A 26,304-nucleotide genomic window follows, 5' to 3' on the forward strand; every position below is an offset into this window, starting at 1 on the left:
AATTGCCCCTTAGGGACAAACAAAGTTTTTAATTGAATTAAATTAAATTAAATTAAATTAAATTAAATTAAATTAAATTAAATTAAATTAAATTAAATTAAATTAAATTACATTAAATTGAATTGAATTGAATTGAATTGAATTGAATTGAACTGAACTGAACAGAACTGAACTCATGAGAAGCAACGGAAGCCAGAAGAGATGGGGGTGTAGCATCATCAGTGAACAGTTTTCTGCACCAAATAGAACTTTAAGCCAATCAAAAAAGACAAAATACTTGTATGACCATTGTTCACTTTATTGATTGATTCATTTTACTATCAATGGCACAATCTTTAGGGAATGAGGAGGAATAAATACACACAACGCATGTGATATTTCTGCTGTGGAAATTAAGCAGCAGGAGAGTTTACAGGCTATTATACAACAAGACAGGAATCATTCAGAGAAACAAAAGAAGATTAACTTCAATCTGTTAAATTACCTCCCCATTGGTCATTTAAGCCTTGCTCAGCCATCAGATCAGCTCCACCAACAGGATGTATACATGTGTCCAACACAGACAGACTGAGATAGACATGCCGTATTACATTTTTGGATGTTTCATGACACAAATCGGTTCCTCCTAGCACTATGGCTGAATTAACTTTAGCTGATAAAAAAAGCAACCAAACTGTGGTAGGATATTTGACCTTTTCTTGACAGGTTGCAAAAATACTATTTGAAACAAACTAATACAGAGAGGATTGTAGATGGACTCAAATGAAGACGGACTGCAGGGTCAATGTGAATTTGAACGGTATGTCAGAGACGCATCTGCTGGGTCCTGTCTTATGTCTTCTTGAAGACCTGCTTGGAAACGACTCCAGCAGCCCTCAACTCCTGCAAAAGACACACAAGTTTTTGGGGTTATTTTTTTAGACATTAGAATGAAGTTTTTTATCAGGAGCTGTAATTTTAGGTCGGGTCGGAAAAATAGTTGTGTCTTAAGAGGAATGACTTTGAGTGGGATGGATGAGGGTGGATCCGCAATTAGTAAAAGACAAAAGATGGCACTGACCTTTTCATAATTGAGTTTAATCTAAAGGACAGTTGTTTTATGGTGTGTGGTTTTTAAAAAAAATGATTTTGATGAAAGTGTTCCTGCCAGTAGAGATCACTGTTGCTCTGCTCTCAAACCCTCCTCCAGCTCTGAGGAGTCTCCAGCTGGTGTAACCACAGCTGATTGAAAACATCTGTTGGCATCATTTAAAAACCAAATAATTTGGCAGATTATTTTTTTTCTTATCCTTGACGGTAGTAATCACATCAAGGGAAACCTGATAATGCAATGCTAATGAAAATGCTAATGTGCCAGTCATTAGTTTGAGGCCTTTTCATATGCTAATGCTGCTTTTACAGGCAATCACAGAGGAAATGTTGGGAAAAGGTGAATGAAGACCTCTTTATACACTTTAGAAAAGTAGAAATAATAACAGGGCTGATGCTGATATGCGCTCTGATTGGTGGAAGAGGTAAATGAGGAGCAGAAATCTTCAAAACCTTCTAATTGCGCATCAACTTGCTTCCATTTCTCTGTTTATGCATGTCTCTCCTCCCCAGAAACCTGGTTCTATAAGGGTAACTTATACAGAAACAAGATTTGTTTTCAGAAAATATTGTTCCATCCACACAGCGTCTATACAGTGTTTTCCCACGATGCATACAAATAATGTTTCTTCTGCTATAGCTGCTGCACAGATTCACAAGTCACACGTAAAAATATATGCAGCACGCATACAGCGCTGAGAGGCATTTGGAGTTTGGATTTAAGTGTCCAAATTGCACCACGTTAATATTCATGAGGGAAACTGAAGTTTTCTCACCAGATGAAGCTCATCTCCATCCACCCAGTGGGTCCAGCCCCTTCCTTCAATCTCTCCCTTCTGCACACACACCAGCTTGTCTCCCTCCCAGGTGATAGTGGTCTGCATGAGATCACAGGCAGAAGTGTGATTGTAATACATAATGGAAGATTTATTCAAACTTAACAGGGTGGATGCTGTCCTCTGCTAAATACGCAGCTTAAAAATGTATATTCTGAGTTTCTCTCCGTCGCCTGAAACTCTGTGATAAAATTTGTACATTAAGACACACAAGACCCCTTAAGGTTTGTTGAGCCGCATTTTGTAATAACGGTGCATTTTGTAATTAATGTCCAAAATGTCATAAGTTATTACATAATGCGACACAATCTATTACAAAATGCATTGGGGCAGTTTAGTACAAAATGCAATAGTACAAAATGCGGCTTTATTACCCAATGACATGAAAAAGTTAATACATTTTGGACTATTTATTACAAAATGCACCATTATGACAAAAAGCTGCTTAAATAGGTTCATCTATATGCAACTTTTTTCAAGATCATACTAATCTTTAATGTTATTCAGCATAGATCAAATGTAGCTTCTAGTCCTGGCCTTCATTACATTAATTCTTTGATAAGAGGACATGTTTTGCACCAGCAGAAGATATATTAATGTTATCAGCAATGTTCAGGATGCAGATGAAAAAGAGCTGCTTTAATCCTGACCAAAGCCTCTACATAAGTTATTCCACGTCCTCTGATACTAACCATGCACTTCCTGTCATCCACTCCCGACAGATCCTCCTCGAACTCTTTGCCCACGTAGAAGTCCATGTTGTAGTTTTTGAAGGTGCTGAGCGTTTTGATGGTTATGTGATCTCCGTCGTGAGTGATGTCCTTGTCAGGTTTTAATAAGGTGGCGATTTTCCTGATAGCAACATTTACATCTGCAGCAGGTTCCCAAGGAGGAAAAAAAAAATATTGTGAATCTGATCACTCTCTTTTTCCCGTGCTGCTGTGACATATGAAACAATATGACTGTCATTTGTGGCTCTCCTACAGTCAAAATATTAGTTTTATCAGTAGAATTCCTTACAGTTAACAACCCAGAATTGCTTGCAGCTATTACTATTTGACAATAACTATACGTATGTCATGATGGTGTGCTGTGTCTTTTTCCTGCTACTTTCAACTCACCAAGGGCCTTCAGGTATTCTTCAAAGTTATCATTGGAAATCATTTTCCAGTATCCATTCAAATCTACAGGCATGTTGGATGTTTTCTCTGCTGGTTTCCTTATTTCCAGGGAATGAGGAGTTCTGCCGGGGATGGCTGCTTGTGACCGAGTGCGGAACCTGCTGGCAAAAAGCCTCAATTTGAACCAAACTCGCTGTAATCAGATTATCTGCCGGGTTTAATTTTTTTATGGAACATGCACGCACCTCCCACTTACCTCCTTCAATCCCCCACCACGCTTCCCCTAAAGATCGTGTGCTGGGGACCATGTGGCAAGTAAACGTAATATAGGATACGCTTGTAAGCTTTCGTTGAAGAATGCTTACTCCGCCTGTGTGGGATTACGACAAATATGCTTCCTTTTAAAAGTGACATAAGCACACTTATGGAATTCCACATATAGCAGATTTGGCCTGGATCTGATGTAGGAGATGAAGCCATTTTAATCACATTTGAACCAGAATTATGTAGCAGGGCCTTTGACAATCAAACTAATGGAATAAATCAATCTATGGGTGTAACTGGATGTAAAACAAAATACAAAAACAAAAATCACCTGCGTTTAGAATGATTCATCTGGAACAATTGAATGTATTACAGCAGAACTGTCACATCTTTGTCTCGCTTACATAAGTCAATTAATTTGATAGTCTCTTTTGGCCCAACTGCAGCTAATCCTCTAAATCCTTCTGACTACAACAAAAGGACACAGAAACACAGAACACACACACACACACACACACACACACACACACACACACACACACACACACACACACACACACACACACACACACACACACACACACACACATCTTTCAAAGGATGCCAGTTAGTATCACTCAAAGCAACGTTTTCAGTGAGAAAATACCTCCCGTAGCTGAGCAACTGTCAGGATTACTTTAAATCCTTTGGTGGAAAAAAAAAGTACAGGCCTGCAGACTGTGTGGATGATAATAGGAAAACTGAATAGATCCAAAATGAGTTGGTCGGGAAGCTGCTTCAGCAGACATGCAAAGAATGATGGGGATGAAGTCAAAAACAGGATGCAGCTCGCATTTTTAGGATTCTAAAGATACACACAGAGCCTCCTGGTTTCCCAGTAGGACGAGTGAAAATAAATATCATTAAAAACATAAAAGCAGCTTTCTTTTTTCCTGCTACCTGAAAATATATCAGTCACATTCTCTATTTGATTATACTTTGAAATTCTTTGGTTGCCATTTTCCTGTCTGTCAGGGCCATGAGTGGAAATGAGTCCCAGCGTTGCACTGTAGGGTTGTCTTAATGTCTCCAAATGATATTCCAGCTAATATTTGTTTTTAATGATTGGCAAATAAATATATGCATTTTGAGAGCTGTAAAGACAGAACACCAGGCAGAATGAATATTTAAATATTTAGGATTTTATGTCACTTAATCCATCTGTGCAATAATGTGCAATGTGTAAAATTACAAAGGATGAAAATCTACAACTTCAATCACAAAATGGTACCAACGTGAGGCTCAGCCTTGTGTGTGTGTGTTATTTAAAACACATTTTTTCCAACGAAACCCAAGAGATGACGAGTATTTCTCTTCAGACATTTGGAGATTGTGTGACCTTTATCATACTTTATCACACTGCTGTCCACTGGAAAGTAACAGAGCCTCCAGTCCCTAAAGCAAAGCACTGATCTGTGAGTTAAGCCACACTTCAGGGGCTTCCATTCATCAGTCATCCAGACTCTCCACTGGCTGCTGTGCCTGTTTGGTGAGAGGCCTCAGTGTCGTGCCCTCATTTCTCCTCTCGCTGACCTCAGTGTAGAGGTCATGCCGCTGAATATATTCAATCACAGAGTCTGGGATCAGGTATTTCACGCTCTGCCCCCGTCTCAGAGCCCGGCGAATCTCGGTTGCACTTGTTTCATTCCACACCCACTCCCTCACCAGGAAGATGTTCCGGCAGTGGCGGGAGAGCGTGTCCGACTCATGCACGGCTCGCTCGGGCTGCAGCCCGCCCCGACTGACACACACGAGACCGAAACGGCCGGCCACTTCCTCCACGTGGTCGTCCTGCCACAGGCCGGGAATTCTGAAAGTGTTGAGGAAGTCAGCTCCACACAGGAGCTTTAGCTGGGGGCGACCTGAAGGAGAGGACGTGGATGAAGTTAGTCAGGAGGAAGACTACTTCGTTCATCTTAAGATATCGATAATAAAAGAATGAACAGTGACCCTACTTCAAAAGGCTTAAAAGATTGTCTCATTGTTTCTACCTTTTATCACTAATCCATCATGTCATCTTTCTGTGGTCTGTCATCACTGCTTTCAGTCAAATGATTTAAGCAGCTCTAGTCATCGAATGATCTTTCCGTTTGCTAGAATGGCTGCTCATTTCATTCTGAGCAATTTTGATGCCAAATAGAGACACGATCCCTAAGTGTTGCTAGTTTTCAATATGTGAAAACAGTCCAGTGACTGCTGCCAACTGGCTTATCAACAATTAAACTAAAAAAGAGTCAGTCTCAGAGAGCCCAAGCTGTTGGGGAAAAAAAAAGAAAAGCTGAATGTATTAGTGACAAGAATTGTCCAGGAAAAAAATAAATGAACATTTTAGAGTTTGGATCAGAAGAATGAAAAATTAGAACCTGACAAAAGCTGAATTATTGGTTCTTAGATATCGATGGCACTGTAGGTTAAAGCCAATCGTAACCGTAGGCCCCGTCCACACGATGAAGGTTTTTTTTGAAAACGCAACTTTTTAAAAACGCATCGAAAATGATTCGCGTCCACACGACATCATTTTTAAAAAAAATCTCTGTCCACACGTAAACGCGCCAGTGCGTTTTCGAAGACGGCTATAAGCATGCCGAACCATGTGGTGGCAGTATTGAGTCAAATTTTATCCAATAGGAATCCTACATGTTTTGTTGTCACAACACACGGGCCCATAAATATGACGTCACATAGGTTTTTTTCGCAGACAAGACGCCAGCGTTTTCAAAAAGTTCCGGCATCGTGTGGACGGGGCCGTAGATCTGATACCATGTCCTGTTATTTATGAAAGTCATCTTTATGCGATGTGAAAACACAGCAGGAGGGATGAAACACGTGAAACAGATGTCCTCTTACTGGATAATCCAGTAAAATGATGGGCTACAGTTATACCAAGTCTACACAATCTAACCTATAATACTGTGACTTTTTACATTCATTTACGGATGCTCAAAAGTATTAATACTAATACTCTCCAACAACTGTTAATAATAACCACAGCAGGATTTATGGGATTGATCCAAATCCTTGAACCAACTCCAGTGACATAAGTAATATTATATAATAACAGAGTTCAGTATTCTCCTACATGGAAAGAATACTGTTAATGTGTTGACTTCAATTTGTCTTAAAGGCAGTAATGCTAATGCTAGCATGCTAATGTGCTAAAAAATATTGTACTCAATGGTGGCAAACTCATTTTCACCAAGGATCACGTCAGCATATTGGCTGTCTTCAAAGGGCCAGATGTAACTAACAAATGTGACTAAATGTGACTCAATGTAATATAAAATAAATGTAAAATAAATGTAACCACTCATTAATGTTAAAAACTTATTAATTTATAACTTAATTTATTACTTATTCAAGTTACAAACATCACAGTTTGCTTATTGCTCTGTTATAACAAATCTTTTTAGAAATCTTTTTATAACTTTTGTCAATGTTAAAATGGACTTAGTGCATGATGGGAAATGTAGTTTTTGGTCAAAGCATGCTTTTGACCTAATTATTTTTAGACACTCTGACCTTTTATGCTCTCATAGGCCGCATGAAATGGTGTCACGGGCCACATTTGGCCCCCGGGCCTTGAGTTCGACACATGTGTTGTAACCCATCAAATAGTTGTGATATGTATATTTCTGATATATTTGAAAAGAAAAAAAAAAAATTAAGAGAAACAGAGGGTCCAAAAAATGGTCCCTGAGCCGGTTCTGAGTGACAGGTTCTTACTTGAGGGGGGAACGGCGTTCCAACTGGAGCCGTGCGTTCCTGCCCTCCGTTCATGCTCCTTCACAACACGCTCATGGTGATACCTGCCAAACAACAAACATATGACAGGGAATTTAATTCTTTCCTCTTCTGGATGTTTGTCACCAGCAGCTGTTGTACATGAGAAATATGAGTCATTGACATTCTATATTCACTCACTGTTGGTGTTCATGTGTTTCTGCATGTGTAGAAATCTAATGCCAATAAGCCTCATCAAATGGAACTTTGGTTATGAATAGAGAAATATCCATGAGTCACAGAGACGAATGAAAAACCTCAGTGTTTGGAAATAAAGCTTCTTAAACGTGTTCCGCTAGATTTATGTGCACTGTTGGTGGTGATGGGGGGGACGCAACCCTCTTTAAACAACAGGCCACTTCATGCCTTAATCAGAGCCCTTGTTGTGTAAATGCTGTTCTGTGGGGTGGGGGTGGAGGTGGGGGTGGGTGGCAGTTTGTGACCTCAAGAGGGCATTAGTGAGAAATGCGGAGCGATGAAGGATGAGAGTGAAGTGGAAGAAATTCAATGAAGCGAGAGAACAAGACCTTCTTAAAATAAGCCTGAATGTCACAGACGACACACAGTTGCTGATACAATGTGAGGTGTCATTTTCCCATTAGATAATTCATTTCATTTTTCCGACACGAACTTCTCTGGCTTGCAGTGGAGCCAATTCTCACATTGCATCAAATCCCCTCAGCCTGCCTCTCTACAAGACAGTTGCCTGGAACGACACAGCTCCACTCCATCAGTGGATTGAACCGCCCGGGTCACTGATTTCAAGTCAAACCAAAAAAATACAAAATAAAACAACCCAGACCAATAACAGATCGGGTTTTGTCTTGCTTTCCCGAACTGACGGCAACCTGCGATTGAGGACTGAGGATTTAAGGCTGGCATTTGACCTGTCTTCTATCCAATATGAAAAAGGGTTGCAACAAAAGAAAGATTAAAGGAAAGATAATAAAAAAAATAAAACAAAAGAAGCTCCTGAGTAATATTCTGGAATAACTGGGATCATGCTCTCGGATAAAAAATAATCCCATGGCGTGACATGTTCTCATGGCGTAAGGAGCTATTTTAGGACATGAATCCCAGTGCAAATCTGTATAACCAGTGTAAATTTGTAAATTTCTAATTATGTGTATCACTTTACTTCTTATTATTTATCTTATTGCTTCTCTACTTCATATTATTGTTATTATTTATCTAATTTTTTTAGTGTCTATTCTATTCTTCTATTTCTCTAACTACCTCAGATGCAGCTGCTGTAATAGTGGAAATTTCCCCACAGTGGGATGAATATCGGTATATCTTCTCTTATCTAACTTAATTGTAAGGGAAATCTTAATTTGAATCAAACAGTTACTGTAGGTTACCGCATAAATCTGATACGATAAAGATTTTTTTACGGATAAAAAAATGCCGTATGTGTTATGTAATTCTACAACATGAGGCCGTAATCCATTATGTGATTTATACCTCATAGTGACCACAGTCTCTGTCCAGTCTGACTGCTGGCTCTCCCATTCGTCAACCGCCACCCAGTCAGAGCTCTGGAGTGCCAGTTTTGCCATAGCGATTCTGTGCTTTGCCAGCACGAGTCCTTGCTTTCCATAGCCGTCACTCACCGGAGATACGATTCCGCCGACCACCTGGTACCGGCCTGAAGTGAGAACAGATGAATGCAGGTCTTCACCACTGATACACAACTGTAATATTAAAAATATTGGCTGTGTAACATAAACCAGTAGTAATCTCTAAGAGATTCTGACATTGTCATTACAGCTGCATCAATCTTCATATTTGAGGAAAATAAGACCGCCATCTGATGACAACGGCAGCTGATGAAAATATTCAAACAATCATTTATCATCATGTGTTATTAATCTGCACAGTGGAACAGGAAAATTATCATCCAGATGGATGATTATAGGATCAAAGTGTTTTTACAAAACACAGCCAGAAGAATAAGAAAAACAGCTAACACAAATTTTCTGATTGTCATCCAATGCGTCAGCTGATGTCTTATAGGTAAGAGGTCATAGGCTGTAAGAGCATTATTAATGTTCCTGCCCACTTCCATGTTGCACTGTGCATGGATTCATAAAGCATCTTAGAGAGAGAGGGGACTCAGGGCCAGAATAACGCCTAAGGTATAAGGATTGTGGTAATGACCATGTGACCAGGCATATACTTTCATTTAGAGGGGCTTTGGAAAGAAAGAGGCCGGGCCTCTGCTGACACGTTTGTGACATGGTGCTGAGTGGCAGCACATGGCACAGCACTAAGACCTTTATTCAAACAAGTGCAAACAGGTTTTTGCCACATCATAAAAAAAAGTTTTAAAGAAATTTTGAGCTCACACCACAATACTGAATATATTCTTATTATAAAATCATTGATTCAGATGAAAATACAGTCTGCTTTGTGGTTCTTTTAGAACTGACATCAGGGTTTCAGACAAAGAAAATGAAAATAAACGGATTCAAACATCAAGCAAAGGAAGTTTTATCTCACCCATCTGAGAAAGATCTTGTGTCTGTTGTGGGATCGCACAACGAAGCTGTGCAATCTCTAGTGCCTATACATGCTGCCACTTGGTAACATTATTCAAAAGCACAATTCTGTTCTGTCTCAGGTGGATGTGTCGAGTTGAATGATTAGAAAATGATCCAAATCTCACCTGTACGGTGCATATGGTCTCTGGCTAGCTCAAAAAGCCTCATGTGCTGGTTGGTGATAGGATTGAAGGAGCCACAGGCGAGCAAGACTAATGGAACACGGTGGGTGGCCATGTTGGTTTATCCCCGTCACATCACTGTGAGAAAACCTTGGAAGAAAGCAGAGGACAGGTTAATCAACATTATTGGAGTCACAAAGCAAGCCGCAAAAGGTATTGTGCAGAAATATTCAGACTTTATACATCTTCATTTTCTCCACTTTGTTTACTGAAGGTCACCTTAGTTGCAGTAACCATAACAACCAATTATCATTTCTTCAAACTGGAGTTTGCAATCTCCAAGCAATGGCTTTAATGAGAAGCCAACTTTAAGAGGAGTTGGTCGCCATCCATTTACCAACGTGACGAAACAGCAGTGAAAAACATGTGCAACAACAAATGTTTGTTTCTTTATTCCTCAAATGACAAATCAAGGTTTCAGATATAGATAGATAGATAGATAGATAGATAGATATACTTTATTAATCCCGGAGGAATAGATTTATGGGGCATGACTCAAATGTATTTTTTCTTATCTACATCTGTAAGATGCCTTTTCTATTTGTGAACGGTCAACTCATTCTCAGGGCAATAGATTATAAATAATTATCCTGCCTATAATGAAAAGCAGAGGAGCCGGTCTGGGTTGACGCTGTGTGCCTTTAGCACAGAGGTGTAGATTCTACATCCTGGATGTCCAGCATGTTGCAGACTGCAGCCTTAAATTCAGCAAACCTTATTGAGGCTTTTCCCAAAGGTCGAGGGCAGTTAGACGTAGATTCGCTGCGGGCTTTAACTTTTCGTACAGTGTTATTTAAGTGAAGACAACACTGAATTCACACGTTCTGCCCACGAACTCTTGATAGGAAGCTAACATTAAATAGCATAGCGGACCAAATCACCTTGAAAACGACACGCATATTCTGAAAGTGATCCATCAATTACAATTACAGGAGTGGATTTAAATGGACATATTACATTAAAGTCCAAAAAGTATACGGTAAAAACTTTTAAGTTTGCTGTTTACCTGCGATTCAAATATCTGCTGTTTGAGTCTTGTGTCACACTCTTTCCAGTCCCCCGTTCCGGAGCAGCCAGCAGTCGATGGTTCCGCTTCCGACTCAATAGCGACCACTGGTGGACAGTTATGATTGTTTTGAGTGACGGAGCTCTCCGTGGTGCTGGAATCCACCGGGCGAGCGGGAGATATGTTTTTGTAATTACATGTGGTGAAGCTGGTCATAAAAGAAACAAGAAGAACTTGTCTGAGGCCCTGACTCTTAACTATACTGAGCCTTTGTGGCTGACAACTGAACCTTCCCACAAGTAACTTACTGTAATCAACTGACCTTTACACAGTAATGCAGCGTCAAACACCTATGGGCTCCTATAACCCCTCGTTCTATTCTTGTTACCCGCTGGTCAGTTTGAAAAGGTTAGCTCTTTTAAAACTTATAAATTTTTTCATAATCATATAGAACAGAATTTTTTCCTTTCCAGTAGCTTTGGTTTCTCACAGAGGAGTGATAATTACTTTTAAAGTAATGCCACGGTTTGAGTAAATGCCATGGTATTTTGTAGAAAACAGGTGCATACCACTACAAAACTGAACAACCTTTGCTCACCATGTGCAGTCATGGTCAAAGGAATGACATATTCATACAATCAGAGGGGACTTTTGTGTTTCATGTCAACGTTAATATTTTTTTCTTCTTTTTCATTACCTGAAGAACTTATATCACCATGTTTGTAAACTAAAGAAAATGAAAAACTATAGAAACTATAAAAATCTATACTTCCATTATTCAAGATTTTTGTTGTCTATCGTTGTAACATCTGGAAGAGAGACAGAGATTAAATGTAACTTGAATTAAACTTTAAAATATTAATATTTGTAAACATTTGTGCCATGGTGGGTGAACTTTAAAACTGTTGAAGAATGAACATGTGTGAAGTATTGATTTGTCATTACTTAAAGACCATAAGGCAAAGTTTTTATTCCAGTCAGCATCCAGAACCTCCAAAAAAGAAAAAAGAAAAAAAAAGAATCCATTTGATAACAAGATGAATAATTCATCAGTCATAAAGTGTTGAATAATTTAATGGTCATGAAGTGTTAAGATTTGCAAGAGATTGGAAAAGAGTGGAAAGTCAAAATTGGCCTGCTTAAAATAAGCTTGTGTGAAAGCAAGAAAGTGAAATGTGGATTTGTCATTAACACTTTAATTCTGCTTTTCCTGTTCTGAATGGAAGAAAATGGATGGATGGATAGATGGATGGATGGATGTTCTGAATGATTGCGTACATAAAAGCTTGCCTGTAAAAACAATCTGCTTGTTGCACCATCGATTCCACGTCTCTGCTCCACTGTAACTTAGCTGCTACTGCTCATGGGAACAGCCAACTGGGAGCATGTGTGTGCAAGTGACTGTGTGTGCATGCAAATGCAGTTTTGCATGTGTTTATCTGTGTCTCTCTGTGTTAGTGTTCTATCTTTGTTATCTTCTTAAGTCACTTGAGGCCTGACCCCTCTCTAATCCCCAGAGCTCACGCTCACACCCAACAGAGGACGAAACATGGCAAATGATTGGAGAACATACAGCCCTTAGAGGATACCAGTGTTTCTGCAATAGTGTGAAACTGGAAAACTCAGACCAATGATGGGTGAAGCTGTACTGCTTCTGGGTCTTGCGAGGTGGATACATTTGGGATAACCTCAGAAAACATAGCTATTTTATCAGATTAGAGGGGAATTGCTGTAAGAAAATGATGATCATGAATGTTGCTCATGTTATTCCTTGATGGGTGATATTCTTTTTACATGTAATGGAGGCTTATGGCTCATACACTGACTCAAGGATGCATCTGGACATCTGATAGTGGGTGGAAATCCACAACAATCCGTTGAGCTAAGGTTTTTTCTATTTTGATAGAATCTTCAATCTCAAAAAACAACGTGGACAGGAAAACAGAAGATATTGCTTTGCTGTAGGCAGTCAAAAAAGTTTTGATGGTATATACTGTATTTAGAAGGCTGCAAGCTCCTGATATCTTGTTACAGCTTGGGGTTTCTTGAATTGATTGAATAGCATACCTATAGCTGTATTTGTGTCTTGCACAGGATGTCAAAAATAATTTCTTCTTCTCAACACCTCATTTCAGCCAGATCCCCATCCAATATCCCCTCTTCTCACTGGCTTCTTCGGTCATGTTTGACAGCTGTCAACTACAGACAGCTGTCAAACTGTCTGTACCTTTTGCAAGATATGGGTACTTCCGTTTTTCAATATAAAAGCATACGCTTTGATATCCATTCAATAAACAATTTTCAAGTTAACATAAAACATAATTTGTTAGATATGTGTTAGAAAAGTGTATTCTTCTAAGTAAAATCTTTTGTTGGTCCTCTTAGTTGAAATGATTCAACATTGAAAGTCGATGGTGTTTTACTTTGAAATCTAATATCCGGAAGTCCAGACCATTGCCGCAAGTTTAACGTCACACTCTCTCTCTCTGTGGTTTAAGTACCCAATGACAGTCTCTCGATCCACCGACGATCCTTAGCACGCGCCTCTGGTTGACAGAGCCTCGCGCTCCGTAAGGGCTCGTGAGGAGAGGACGGGAAGACATCGTCTCCGCAGCTCGGCAACCATGCAGACTCTCGGGATCCCTTTCTGGCTGTTCTGGCTGTTCTGGGGCCAGTCCTGTGCTCTTGGTGGAAAAGGTAGGAACGTGAAAAAGAAAAACACAGAAAGAAACGAACTTGCTTTTGAAATGTTCGACTGTTTTTCGCGTTTAACTTTAATTGACTATTAACGTTTGACATTTTCATCTGTAGCAACTCAATATTTAGTTTCTTGTGTTTATCTTCTGCTATTTCTTCTCTTTATCTCGTGATTTTTTTTTCTTTCGCGGAAGTGATTGCCTGATTAATGAAAGTTCTCGTTGACGGGACAGGTGTTCCGCCTGAAAGGTAATTACAGCTTTATTATGATAAGTCTTTGTATATTAGAAAAAAAAATCATATTCAAGGCATCTTCGAATTTAAATTATTTAAAATGTCAAAATTTGCGCAATGAAATTTATTATTTGCATGGAAAACTTTCAAATAAAAAACTTAAATTATATTTGTGTATGCAATTTACTTATATTTTCCGCACATAAAGGTTCATTCTGGGAATTTAAACGTTAGCATAAGCTCTAAGTATTTCTGTCACCTATAAATGTTACTGGAAAACTGTTCTCCATTTACGTCATGTCATGGATACAACCAGGTTGCTTTGGAGATGATTAACAGTAACACCCCAAACACAAGGATGTGATCTATTTTTTAATGGACGTGATTGGCTGATCAACTAGTGATCTACTTGTGATTTCTGCCTGTGAAAACAAATTAGTTTCCCTGAGAGGCCAACCATGGTGAGGGCATCGTGCTCAATCATGTCCTTGCTATCTCTCTGACACACATAAACACACACACACACACACACACACACACACACACAGACACAGACACACACACACACACACACACACACACACACACACACACACACACACACACACACACACACACACACACACACACACACACACAACATGTTGGTGTTGCAGTGGTTTCCAGTGGTATTAATTGGGTCTCTGGAGTGAGAGCACTGGGCCGGCTGGCTGTCAGGGTTAGCCAAACATGATTATTTTCCATGTCTGTAAGTTATCTCCATATAGCTGTGAGCCATAGAGAAAGCTAACTAGTTTACAAGAGGCTGCCTTCAGTCGAGAATCAGTGACTCACTGCACTGTCAGTAGCAGAAATGTTGTTGAAACATGTCTGATTGCCATGCGGTATGAGTAATTCAAGGATGTTGGTGACCATTTAATGTATTGGTGTGTAAATGGATATTTCGCTGTTTGAGTCGATCTATTTCCATTTTTAAATATAGATCACTTCCTCTGTGTGCCAGCAGGATGCTTGTGTGTCACATTAGATGGACAGAGAGAGAGAGAGAGAGAGAGAGAGAGAGAGAGAGAGAGGGAGAGGGTGTGTGTGTGTGTGTGTGTGTTTGTAGATTTGATATTTAGAAGTTCTACAAGCTCAGCAGTATACAGTGCACACTACACAAAGACCTGCTGCTGAAAACCTTTTCAAAAGAATTCAGGAAATAGACTGAAGGAGACGAATGCTAAACAACACAGACTGAGAGGATTAGAAGGGGTCTGAAAGAGAAAAGAAAGGGGGGAAAAAATCCCCCCAAAAATGAGATCAGATTTATGGGTGTCTTTTCAACAGAGCCGTCTCGCTCCATTATATATCCTCGCCGGAACATAAATCGTGAAAGCGATGTGGAACGCAGAAACATAACTCAAGCTTCTTTCTTCTGTACAGTGACTGGTGAAACAAGGTCTGGTGGGAACTGCTATGCACTTCCTGTCGCTCTTTTTGTCTCTGCTGTCATTCATGCCCTTTCTGTTCTTTTTCTTTCCTCTGCGTCTGTCTTACATTTTTCTCTTTTTCTTCTCTCTCTGACTCCACGTCGCTGTTTGGTTGTTCTGCTCCGTTGAGCTGTTGTCATTCAGAGGCCAAATGTCACAGAGAGAAAGAGAAAGGTTTCGTCATCCTCGCCCTCAATTTTTCCAAGCTTCAACAGCCTTCCGTCTGATTTCCAAAGCCACAGCTCTCTCCACATAGCCATGGATTCAATTTCAAAGTTCTATGGGCTTAACTGAGGTGTAAAAATAGTGAAACTGTCTTACTTTACCTTTTCTCATCCGGATAGGGCCAGATTCTCCCTCCATCCCAGATACCTTTGCTACTGACCCCCTTCTCAGTACCATTTTTTTATACTGTCTCCCTTCCCATTTCTAAGCATGTGCTGGATCACCAGGTCTGTGTTCTGCAATGCAAATGAGGACAGGTATGTAAATGAATGTCCTAATTTGGATGTTAATCACTCTGCAAGCTAATTGTAATACATCTAATGAGGCGTGAGGTTGAGGAGCGAAAATGAAAGGGCTGCCATTGGATGATGCATTTGCAGTGATGACAGAATGGGTGTGTTGGGTGTGTGTGTTTGTGTATTTGTGTGTATGTGTGTGTGTGCGTGTGTGACAAATTCAGCGAGAGGTGGTTGTGTTATGAGTCTGTGTATCTGCCAGTATGACGCCAGCTGGTCCATTGGTCCTGGTGGGGCATTCTGGTGAGCAATGTTCAATCTGGTGGATAAACACTGCATGCAGGGCTGACTTCTGAGACACGCCATCGCACAATGTTCACTGTTCTCTCACTAATGAATGGCGGACGCTCCTGTAGCCAGCAAAAGTCTTTCATCAAAACTTTACTCTTATTGATAGACGACTTATTGGTCTATGGGACGTTCCCATGGACGACTATTGACGCACATGAATATTATACCTTTAAGGTAAATTATTTCATGAACAAGCGCTGCATGTTAGCTGTCTGATTACTGCATCGCTGATGGTCCAACCACTTTCGCTCACAGTAAACAATTTAAGTATTGGAGGTAAGGAAATGAGGTGGAGCGCCATGCAGAACAAATAGGAAGGCTCTGGTAGCAATGATGCACGAAATTTTCTCTTTTAGGTGCTTCAGGACACAATTTACAGGCAGTCACAACACATTTAAAGTATTCTGTTTGCAGACACAGTCCAAGATTGCTAGGTTTGCAGTGATGTGTCACAGTGTATTCAAATGTCAGCATGCTAAAGATATCCCATGAGGCAATGGAGAGATCAGAGATGAATCTCTGTTGTGATGTAATGCAGACATGGGAAAAATGACGTTGCCAACCAAATGAAGGCAGTTTTCTGGATCCAACGTGAAGTTTCATCATTTAGAGACTGAAATCTGCGTCCATTTCCACTCTCAAGGAGATCGTGTCAGACGGGATAAAAGCACAAAGGCAGCGACTGTGGTTTTGTTGTTTCTTCCCAAATCCGGTTGCCATCAAGATGCCAACAACAACACATCACATGTCAGTGTCCTACTCCCACTGATGTGATGAAACAGAGAGCGGATAGTTAGTTCACAAGGATGGTCCAAGTACGCCTCAGTCAAAGGTTTCAGCTGAAAAAAGAAAACATATTAGGGAGGAAATGGATGTCTAAGGTTTCCTGGAGAAGTGCTATCTGAAGAGCTACAAAGCTACTTCATGTTAATGATATGATGAAGGCTTCACCTGACTGAGAAGGTTGTAAAATTGCAGGAAGATCAAGTTAACTTCATGTAGACAGTTTTCAAATTAAATTCATGCCCTGTTGGTGTTTCTATGTGCCTAACAAATTCAAATAAAAACATTTTAGCTCCAATTAATGTTGCTGCAGTATTCTAACAGCACATTAAATAACGTAATCTTATCAACATGTTAAATCTGTTGTGTTTTCCCTCTGATGTACTCGTGTACACAAGTATTTTCTCATTCTATTATCCCGATCCAGTGCATTAATAGATCCCTTTTAATGCTGACTCTATTACTCACAGGCATTGAGATGTTTTATCAGAATGTCAAACATTAGGAGCTCAAGCTGAGAGCTAATAAGGTAACTGCTGTTACTGCTGCATACTGCGATAATTCAAATGTCTTGATTTTAAAACAGACCTGGCAACTAGAACCGGCTCCAAATACAAAGTGTTGGGCATATTAAGTATTCATTTAATTTAAACAAACTTCAATCCATTGGGGAAGGAGAGAGAGGAGAGCGTAGGCATGATTAAAATACCCTCAAGGCTCAAACTTTCTCTACATTCGGTGTCTTATGTGTTCAGTGTTTCAATCCCTGCAGAGTGGAGGCGGTCTCATACGAAAGGGTCCAATGCAGGTGGAATATTCCTCACGAAACCTGCTAATGTGTCTTAATTTAAACGGCTCTATCTTGTCTGCACTGCCTTTTTGTAAACCTTAATAAATTGGTCATGGGTTGCCAGGTTTTCCTGCAGATTTCTTTCTTTTCTCTCTCAACAAAGTGTGGATCGGCTTCTTAGGACAAACACAGTGAAGACTTAATGATATGATGTCAGGCCCAGCGTATGCTTTTAGACCTGTTCACTGGATGAATGGAATGGCAGTATTTTATCTTTCATGAAAATTGATCGGTCGTGTAACTGAAAATGAAAAATGAAGGCGGTTCTGTACACATGTACATAAAATCACAACATGCGACTGTGTGGCGACTCGCGAGAGCAATCCTTGGCGAGCCCTGTCACTGCTGGTTTCTCGCCAACTTATTTATAAGATGCCAGCAGCCCTGACGCTAACTGGATTATCCAACCAGCAATTAAGAGACCTTCACGGTCAGTGAAGAACTCTTTCTTGACCCTCCATGGAATCTGATAAATGATCTCTAATTTATGTCGGATTGTGTGGCGTTTATGTCAACTGACAGATTTGTAGTTTTTTTCCGTCTCCTTCCAATCCAACTGTAAATTCACCTAATTTCTTAAATTTTTAACCTCTTCCTTGTCTGTATGCTTGAATAGGTGTCCTGTGGTGATATCTGCATTATTATCTTCTCTATTCAGAATCAGATTCAGAATCTTTTATTCTGATTCTGCAAAGAGAAGATAATTATGCAATTTGTAATTGCTGTAATTTAAGTAGTTAACTTGGATTTGAAATAATCCTTTTTTCCATTTCTAGTATAAGCTAATTTGTCTTTGTGCTGCTTCTATGTACACTGATGTGGTTAAAAATCTACTACAACCATAGATTTTGTCTGAAGGTCTTAACACATAGCTAATGTAAAAAATGTAAAATGCTTATTCTTTTTGTGTAATTTTAATCTTACTTATTTTGATCTAATTCAACAAGATTATTGACTTTGAAGGCAGCTGGTCCACATAATTCTGACATGAGGCTTCTGCAGCATCTGGTGAGCTGCTGCAGTCTGCATTCAATTCTAATTGTGAACCTGCTCTACATTTATACATCTGATGAAGTGTGTTAATGTAGTGTGTGCTCACATCCAAAAAAATATAAGAAACAGCCACACACAAGAGCACACCCTCACATCTTTACATGCTTTGAAGTTTTTTTCATTTGATTTTTGTATTTCCATTCCCTCCTGTGCTGTCAAAGAGGCACATATTCTCATCACAGGATATGATTGTAGAGATGTTTTACAACGACGGCATTCTGTGAGTGTTGGCGACAAAGTGAAAGTACATAGTGTAACATCACAGGTGCCACTGCAAGTCATACCAAAGGGAATTCCTTCTATTAGTTTGCCTGCAAGGTGAGGAATTCAGTGACTGAAATACCAATCACAAAACAACAAAGTAAGACTATTGAGAGGGAAGAGTTTTTGGTTTTGCTTTCGCTCATCAGTCATGTCCACGTGCGTGCACAGACTGGTGCTCCTGAAGCGACATGCGCTACATTCAGGAAGAAGGGATTCACACCAGGGAGGGGAAGATGGAGGCAGGCTCTCAAGAAGAAAGGTTTTAATTTTCATGAGTTCGGTCAGACGAGGTTTCTCATTCTCTCTTTCTCTTGAACCGTCCTGCTTCTCCCTCTCCCTCTCCCTCTCTCTCTCCCCCTCTTCCATCTTTGACTCGGCCTCTCTTTCCCTGTTGGAGCAGCAGCTTATTATGCGAGGGCTCAAATTTGTGCGTCAGCGCAAATATTCCTGCTTCACTTCTCATAACACGTTCATATATTTTTGTCTTCATACTTTTCCGGGTGACTCTCACCTCATTCAAACCGTTAACCCTTCATCACTCCCTTGTTGTAGTCTTGCTCACCTGCTGATCCTCATTATTTCTCCTCAATGTCACTAGTTATGTTCAACTGACATTGCTGCATCCAAACCAGTGTATTTTGTGTCTTATTTTGTCTAAAGTAAAGTAATCCATAATCACAACTCGTCATGAACCAATATGTCTACCTGAGATGCTTTCTAATTAGCTGCTTCATGCTACTCTGTCTGTGAGATTACTTTAATAACGTGATGTTATGATGCATGAAAAGAAATGAGAATTTTTGCTACAGGCAAATTAAAAGTAAATTGCTTGAGTGAGAACAGAGCATATTGTACCATATATCTTCTTGTCATGTGACTAGAAAGTGTATTTACTTCTGTTTTACTGATTTCATTTTCTCTAAAAATTATGACCACTTCAGTGGAATAGTAAAGAAATGCATTGTCACCTATTTGTGCCTTGCTTTGCTTCGTTTCTTAAGTTAAATATTGGAAGCATGAACTTCTCACCTTGATCTTACTCTTCGGCTTTCATGTGACTGATGTTATTTTTGTGTTTTAATACAGTTAATTTCATGCTTCCACATTTACTAGTAACATACAGTTTATATGAAACTGAAACTATATTGACTTAGTAATAAGTAGATTAAAACCTGCTTTGGTTTTTATTCGTGTCACTGCTCTGTCAATTGTGTTATCTAGTGTTTTATTCACTCATTGTGTAGTTTGTTGTGTGTGTGCTCATGAAAGATGAACTGTGTGCATCGGGGCTCATGAGGATATTTACACTCTATTCCCAGGATCAGGAGAAATGATTTTGAGCCACCTGCGGCATTTTATCCCTTTTCCTTGAATCTAGACGTATTAGAACATCCATTTTCTTGTAGACATGATGATTGTAATCGTCTTGTCTTCAGCCTCTGATATGCTTTGCTGGTCACGTATCTGTTGCAGCCTATTCCAGCTGGTTACTGGCGAAAGGCAGGGTTCACCCCTGACAAGACGCCAAAAAACCTGGAAACCAAAATCAAAATGTATAGTTCCTCTTCCTCTTCTCGCTTTCATCTGGATGACCTCCCAGTTTTCCAGTTCTCTTCCCGCTGCTCTTGTGTCAGCACAGCAACATTTCCCATCAGGTCCATGTCACAACAGATGACTTTTAATTTTTACTTACTCTCGCATAACGACACTTTCTGTTTATTTACTCACGGTCCGCAGCTTTTGTCATTACAATTCTGCTCTCTGTCAGCAAAAAAACAAAAAAACCATTCATCTTTCTGCAATTTAAGCATTGTTACTGCGGGCTGATAATGGTGCTTACCCAAGTTTTTCAGGCTCATTATTGTTAATCAGCAGACATTTCTAATCACAGATACAAAATTAGAAACCCCCTATATATCAGCAAGGGCTTGGCTGGCCTTTGAGGGTTCCATTGCTCAAATCTTCCCGCCGTCTTTCATTTTGATAAGGACAATGACATCTTCGTCCGAAGGGATCGTGGCGGTTACAGAACACAAGGAAAGTCTGAGAGGAGGGGCAGCGGAGTGTTCATTCAGCTTTGTCCAAGACAGATCAGTGGTCCTTATTCTATTCTTTTCACTTTACTCCTATTGTTTTTGTCTTTTGGTCTCTTTCAAGGGACGATAAATGAAGATAAACATCATTATTTATTCAATCAGTTCCTGTGTATTTTAGGAAAGGACTGGAGGAACGATAAATAAATGACTTTAAATCAAATAAATCTTCATCTCCATCTGTCTTACCCTGAAGTGGTCTCTCCTCCTGTCTGTTGTGTTTGCTGCCCCTGTATGTAATCAGTTCTATTTGATTAAGCAAATGCTGCAGATGACAACATTATGATTATGTTTTTGCAAGATGGTGAAAGGCTCCTTGTCTGCTTTAATTAACTTTTATGCATTTTCACATGTTGAACACATTTCAAGTCATCCTGACAGGAAAGAGAAAGGGCTTCTTCTCTTTCAGACTACCTGTCAAAATGTACCCAGAGCTAAGTGTTAAATTTCCATTAAGATGTCGTGGCTTCGAGTGCAGAGGGCTCACCTCTTTATCTCTGTGCTACGTTTCCTCTGTAATTATCACCAGTTTGTTCTCCAGAGACAAACAATAACTTTATTGCTTGATGTTGAAATGACAGCGCCTATACACTGGCACATCACAGTGGATTGAAAAAGGACTTTTGATAGATAAACTGTCAGCCTCCTTCAATGGCATCCTGGACTTATAACCTAATATTCTCTTGAGACTAATTATTTTACTTTTCACTGGAATGCTACTGTCAGAAATACACTTTTCTCTTCTAGATTATTGGACGAGTAAATTCCACTCTATGGGCAATAAAAATTTTACAGCTGTAATTTTTTTGGCCATTTTTGTGATTCACTTGCAACACTGACTGTTCAGGAAATAAATGTTGTACAATTACACAGCAACGGGTTGAAGTGGAGAACATTGTAATGATAAATGTGTTACTTAGAAGCCTGTTAAAGTCTGTTGAATATCAGTTATCATTCACCGGATCGCCCATGTTTCGACCCTGTGATTGCGCTATATATATCATTTATATACCACCGCAGGGATTTAAACAGAATGGGATTTTTCTTTTCTAATGAAATCCATTGTCCTGGTGGGTTTTCAGTGGGGAGTGAGGAGTTGTAGAGGGATGGAGGAGGTCACAGATTAAATAACCGGAATGAAAGTGCATGGAAGTGAATAAAAGAGCCTTAATCACACTGCTGAAATATTGGTTTGGGACTTTTAACATTGAAACACATCATCAATCCTCTCTCTTCTCTTCCTCTGCTCTCACCCTGTGTGACCACTCACCCATTACACTTTATTTAAAGTAATTGGCTGGAAAATGGTTCTGAATGGTTGTCATCTGAATGGGGAGCATTCCCTTTAGCAGCTACAGTAACTCTAAGCTCGCCACTAAAGGATGTAACTGTCGGTTCTCTTTTATGGAACATGATTACACCGATTCCCTACCTGACTTCGTCACATCTTTACCGCAGGTGACCTTTTCTAAATTCTTTCTTTGTGCACAATTACATGCACACACACGCACCCCATCCTCTGGTGATCAGCTGTAGCGCAACTCTGAAAAGCTCCTGAGGAGTCTTCATGGTTGAAAATTCATGGGGAAGACAGCCAGCTTCCTCCTCTTATTAATGCCTCTCTTTCTACTCACACTGGTTGGGATGAGTCTGAGGTGTCACACAGTATTAAATAACTACCATTTTTTTAACCTCTCAAGGAGCTGTTTGTCTCTCAAGCATCATCGCTTTCTTTAGACAGTAACCAGGAGAAACACAGAACACTGCTAATTGGAGTCATGACAAAAAGTCACCAGTTTGTGTTTTACTGGCTCCTCAAGGACAATTATGTTGACAATTATATAATATTCCAGAGATTCTCTTCTTTAAATGCTGTGCTGTTTTAATAGCCTTGGGAGACTTGGTGGTGGTTTTGTAGCCATGGTGTGATTATTAAGAAAAAATGAGGCGTCAATGCAACCTTTGTTGTTATTGCAGTGTACGTAATTCATCCCTATTGTCAAGATATTGATTTTAGAAGAAAAGTCATGATAAACAATGTTTTCTTTCCCACCCTGATCCCAGTGGTAGATTAAAACAAACTGCTGAGAATAATGTGGCTTGACTTATTATTAAATTCTGAAAATGCCCTCCACTGTCTTCTTTTGACACTACAGGAGAATAACGCTCCAAATATACACACATAAATCACATTCCCCCCTGTGGCGACCCAACCTACCGTATTTCTTATTCTGAGAAAAAATTGATGAGGAAAACAAATGCCATAAAGGAAATATTGGTAACACCTAGCTCTCACATAAACATATTTCCTGCCTATGAATTAAATTCATCTGGCAGATCTGAAGTGTGTAGTGGCGTGTCTGAGCTGTAACTTATCGGATGTGCAGAGGACTTGGCCACCTACTTCCCTGAGAGCTCAATAACCTTCCGCACGCGGCCAACTCGCCGAAAATCTTTGTCAGCACCTTAACTGTTATTTTCCTGTCGACAGGTGTAAGTGACCTCCAGCCTGGCTCTGTGCATTAAACTTGCATCTTTATTGTGGAAATTGAAAGAGGAGATTGAGGACGTGGATGCATTGTAAAATATGAGACAAAGGACTGAGACTGGGTGAATAGGAGGGTTTTTACAAGACAATGTAGAGAGGGTAGAGAAGCCAAGGACAGAAGAGGAGGGAGAAAAGATGACAGAAAGAGAAGGGAGATAGAGAGTGCAGTCGCTGCAGTGATGTTTGCTGGAGTGATTCATCATGATTATGTGGCGGTAGGCAGGTAATGTCACAGTAGGGCTGGGCACAACAGAGGCTGGGCTGCCACTGCTTCCAGACATCCATGTGTGTGTGTAATATATATAATAACTTTTAAACTGTGTGGAATGAAGGATTTAATCCTTAGATTGAAGGAAGTGGACCCAGGAACATTTTGACATTATTTCAAGAAGATGACAGTGAATCTGATGTCACCACACATGGGATTATAATCCAGTTTATTATAAATACACTGCAACACTGTAACAAAGGCAGTGTACTGTTGTATAGGCCTGTCTTTCTTGTATTTATGCTAGCAGTATCACTATTTTCTTAACTAATGAAAGAGAAAGGAGAACTAACATGGTAGCAAGCAGTCAGATTGACACTAATGAAGTATCACATGAAATAATACTGTCAAGTGTATTGCTATTATTGATTATCAAAGAAGTCAATCCAATAATCACTGCCGGTACTGGTTTGGCATCAGTTTATTATTATCCCACTCCTTTCTGTCGTCCCACACATTTCTGCTCTTGATCATTCACATCTGTCTGTCTTTCGCGTGTGTGTCCGGTCTGATGTGTTAAGCATTCTTCAAAGTTGTGTGTATGTGATTCTAAGAGCTGGCACACACACACACACACACACACACACACACACACACACACACACACACACACACACACACACACACACACACACACACACACACACACACACACACACACACACACACACACACACACACACACACACACACACACACACACACACACACACACACACACACACACACACACACACACACACACACACACACACACACACCAACCAGCTCACAGATATGTAATGCCATGTGAATTTCCTGTCTGCGAAGCCTCTGCTGCTCAGTGTGGTGGTGGGGTCGTCTAAATGATTAATGATGGCCTCTGTGGTGTGTCTGCCAAGGCTGCAACTAAAACTAGCGTCATTCTCTCTTACCGCTGTCACTCCATGAATCTTGTATAAGTTATGGACTTCCTTACTTAAAAAATAAGTCCAGTTCCTCTACCATCACTCATGTTTTAACCCATCTCTTTGTCCTTGTCATTTATATCTCACAGAATCACAACAAAACTTATGTCATAGCACTTTCCAAGAACAGCAGGTCCAAACTGTTGTCTTTATACTACATCCGGTTATTTACGTATCTGTAATAATATAAGGAATGGTTTCAAACAGGCAGTGTTCCCTTTAACTGGTCAGTACACCACAAACCAGTGTGTGCTGCATCCTTCCTGATTCTACACCTACTTATCAGAGTTTCTTATATTTCTTTCTCTGAAAAGGAAATACACTTTTAGCATACAGATTGAGTGTCATTTTACATTTCCAGCTCCATCCATCCATCCATCCATCCATCCATCCATCCATCCATCCATCCATCCATCCACCCATCTATCCAACCATCCATCCTTCCATCCATTCTTCCATCCATCCTCATTGAAACCACTTCAGCTGTCATCTTATAGTCTCTGAGGCTGAGCCTAGCCATTACAGAACAGGGCTAACTTTGTTTGAATGTATCTCCAAACCTGATCTTCCGCTGGCTCCGTTGAGTTCATTACAATAGTGAGTGTTGGAATGGAGATCCATGGTCAGTTGTGGTTGACAGCTCAGATCTCTTTTGACCATGACGGAGTGATCCATGATCACTGATTCTCAGTGCTTCTGATACTACAACGAAATGTTTTGTCCATGTCAGACTTAAGGTCCTTGGATGTCCTTTGTTTGAGGCCACTTGTTGGACAAGTCTTACATATCGTGTGGCTCCTAACCAGGATGGTTTCATCTTACACTTGTTTGATTTCTTGCCTTACTGTTCTGCTGACTGCACCGTATTCAAAGTTGAGTTCTGCATGTCTCTAACCATCAATATATTATATAATATTGAGAAAATTCATTTTGATACTTAATCATTCATGTCAGCATCAAGATGCATTAAAGAATCAAATTTTCCCCCTCACCCCTTCAGCAAACATCCGTGGTTTAATGAGTGTATTTGTCAGCAAAAAAAATCAATGTAGGAAATCAAAAAGAAGGTGGAAAAAATACAGCCGTCAGACATACTTTGCTCCAATGACAGATTTCTTAGACAGTCAGTTAGTGGATCCAGCTCCTCTCTGTGGCTCTGAAGATTCTGTGAAAAGTTTTTGATTACACCTTACTGGAAAAGGAGTTAATAAGATGTGATAGTACCCCCCATCTTCTGCGGTGCACTGGCGTCGTGCCCGGAGTGTCCCCCGCCTCACACCCTATGCCGCCGAGATAGGCTCCGGCTTCCCGTGACCCGCTGCGGCAGATATAGCAGTGGTAATCTGAAGATGACTGGCTGACTGACCCCCCATCTGTGCCCTGTAAATGTTCATCCGACACTCCTTCAGACACTTTTCTCCCA

At 40.1% G+C, this 26,304-nt stretch overlaps 3 protein-coding genes across 3 annotated transcripts in view; 1 reads left to right on the forward strand and 2 right to left on the reverse strand.

Moving 5' to 3' along the window:
• Positions 1 to 282: 282 nt before the first annotated feature.
• On the reverse strand, positions 283 to 3,599 carry LOC137612086 (retinol-binding protein 1-like). The gene is made up of 4 exons (XM_068340414.1): positions 3,047 to 3,599; positions 2,618 to 2,796; positions 1,866 to 1,967; positions 283 to 882 (listed from the first exon to the last, which is right to left on the reverse strand). The coding sequence occupies exons 1-4, from the start codon at positions 3,117 to 3,119 to the stop codon at positions 832 to 834; spliced, it is 405 nt and encodes a 134-aa protein (XP_068196515.1). The 5' UTR covers positions 3,120 to 3,599; the 3' UTR covers positions 283 to 831.
• Positions 3,600 to 3,961: 362 nt separating this feature from the next.
• Positions 3,962 to 10,957, reverse strand: nmnat3 (nicotinamide nucleotide adenylyltransferase 3). Its single transcript, XM_068340413.1, has 5 exons — positions 10,861 to 10,957; positions 9,798 to 9,944; positions 8,594 to 8,777; positions 7,073 to 7,155; positions 3,962 to 5,211 (listed from the first exon to the last, which is right to left on the reverse strand). The coding sequence occupies exons 2-5, from the start codon at positions 9,907 to 9,909 to the stop codon at positions 4,799 to 4,801; spliced, it is 792 nt and encodes a 263-aa protein (XP_068196514.1). The 5' UTR covers positions 9,910 to 9,944; positions 10,861 to 10,957; the 3' UTR covers positions 3,962 to 4,798.
• A 2,472-nt stretch (positions 10,958 to 13,429) lies between these two features.
• clstn2a (calsyntenin 2a) overlaps positions 13,430 to 26,304 on the forward strand; it is a 101,060-nt gene continuing 88,185 nt past the window's right edge. Inside the window, exon 1 of the mRNA XM_068340571.1 lies at positions 13,430 to 13,557. Coding sequence (XP_068196672.1) covers positions 13,485 to 13,557 — 73 coding nt within the window. The 5' untranslated portion in view covers positions 13,430 to 13,484. The remainder of the gene's footprint in view (positions 13,558 to 26,304) is intronic.

Source organism: Antennarius striatus, chromosome 18 (assembly GCF_040054535.1).
Source record: "Antennarius striatus isolate MH-2024 chromosome 18, ASM4005453v1, whole genome shotgun sequence".
NCBI classification, from domain to species: Eukaryota; Metazoa; Chordata; class Actinopteri; order Lophiiformes; family Antennariidae; genus Antennarius; species Antennarius striatus.

Coding starts and splice junctions, on each gene's coding strand:
- LOC137612086 (XM_068340414.1), bottom strand. CDS start 3,119: ATGCCTGTAGATTTGAATGGATACTGGAAAATGATTTCCAATGATAAC. Junction 2,797..3,046: donor AGAATACCTGAAGGCCCTTG/GTGAGTTGAAAG, acceptor AACCTGCTGCAG/ATGTAAATGTTGCTATCAGG. Junction 883..1,865: donor ATGGAGATGAGCTTCATCTG/GTGAGAAAACTT, acceptor TGTCTTTTGCAG/GAGTTGAGGGCTGCTGGAGT.
- nmnat3 (XM_068340413.1), bottom strand. CDS start 9,909: ATGGCCACCCACCGTGTTCCATTAGTCTTGCTCGCCTGTGGCTCCTTC. Junction 8,778..9,797: donor AGACCATATGCACCGTACAG/GTGAGATTTGGA, acceptor TTCTCACTTCAG/GCCGGTACCAGGTGGTCGGC. Junction 5,212..7,072: donor GAACGCCGTTCCCCCCTCAA/GTAAGAACCTGT, acceptor CCTCTCCTTCAG/GTCGCCCCCAGCTAAAGCTC.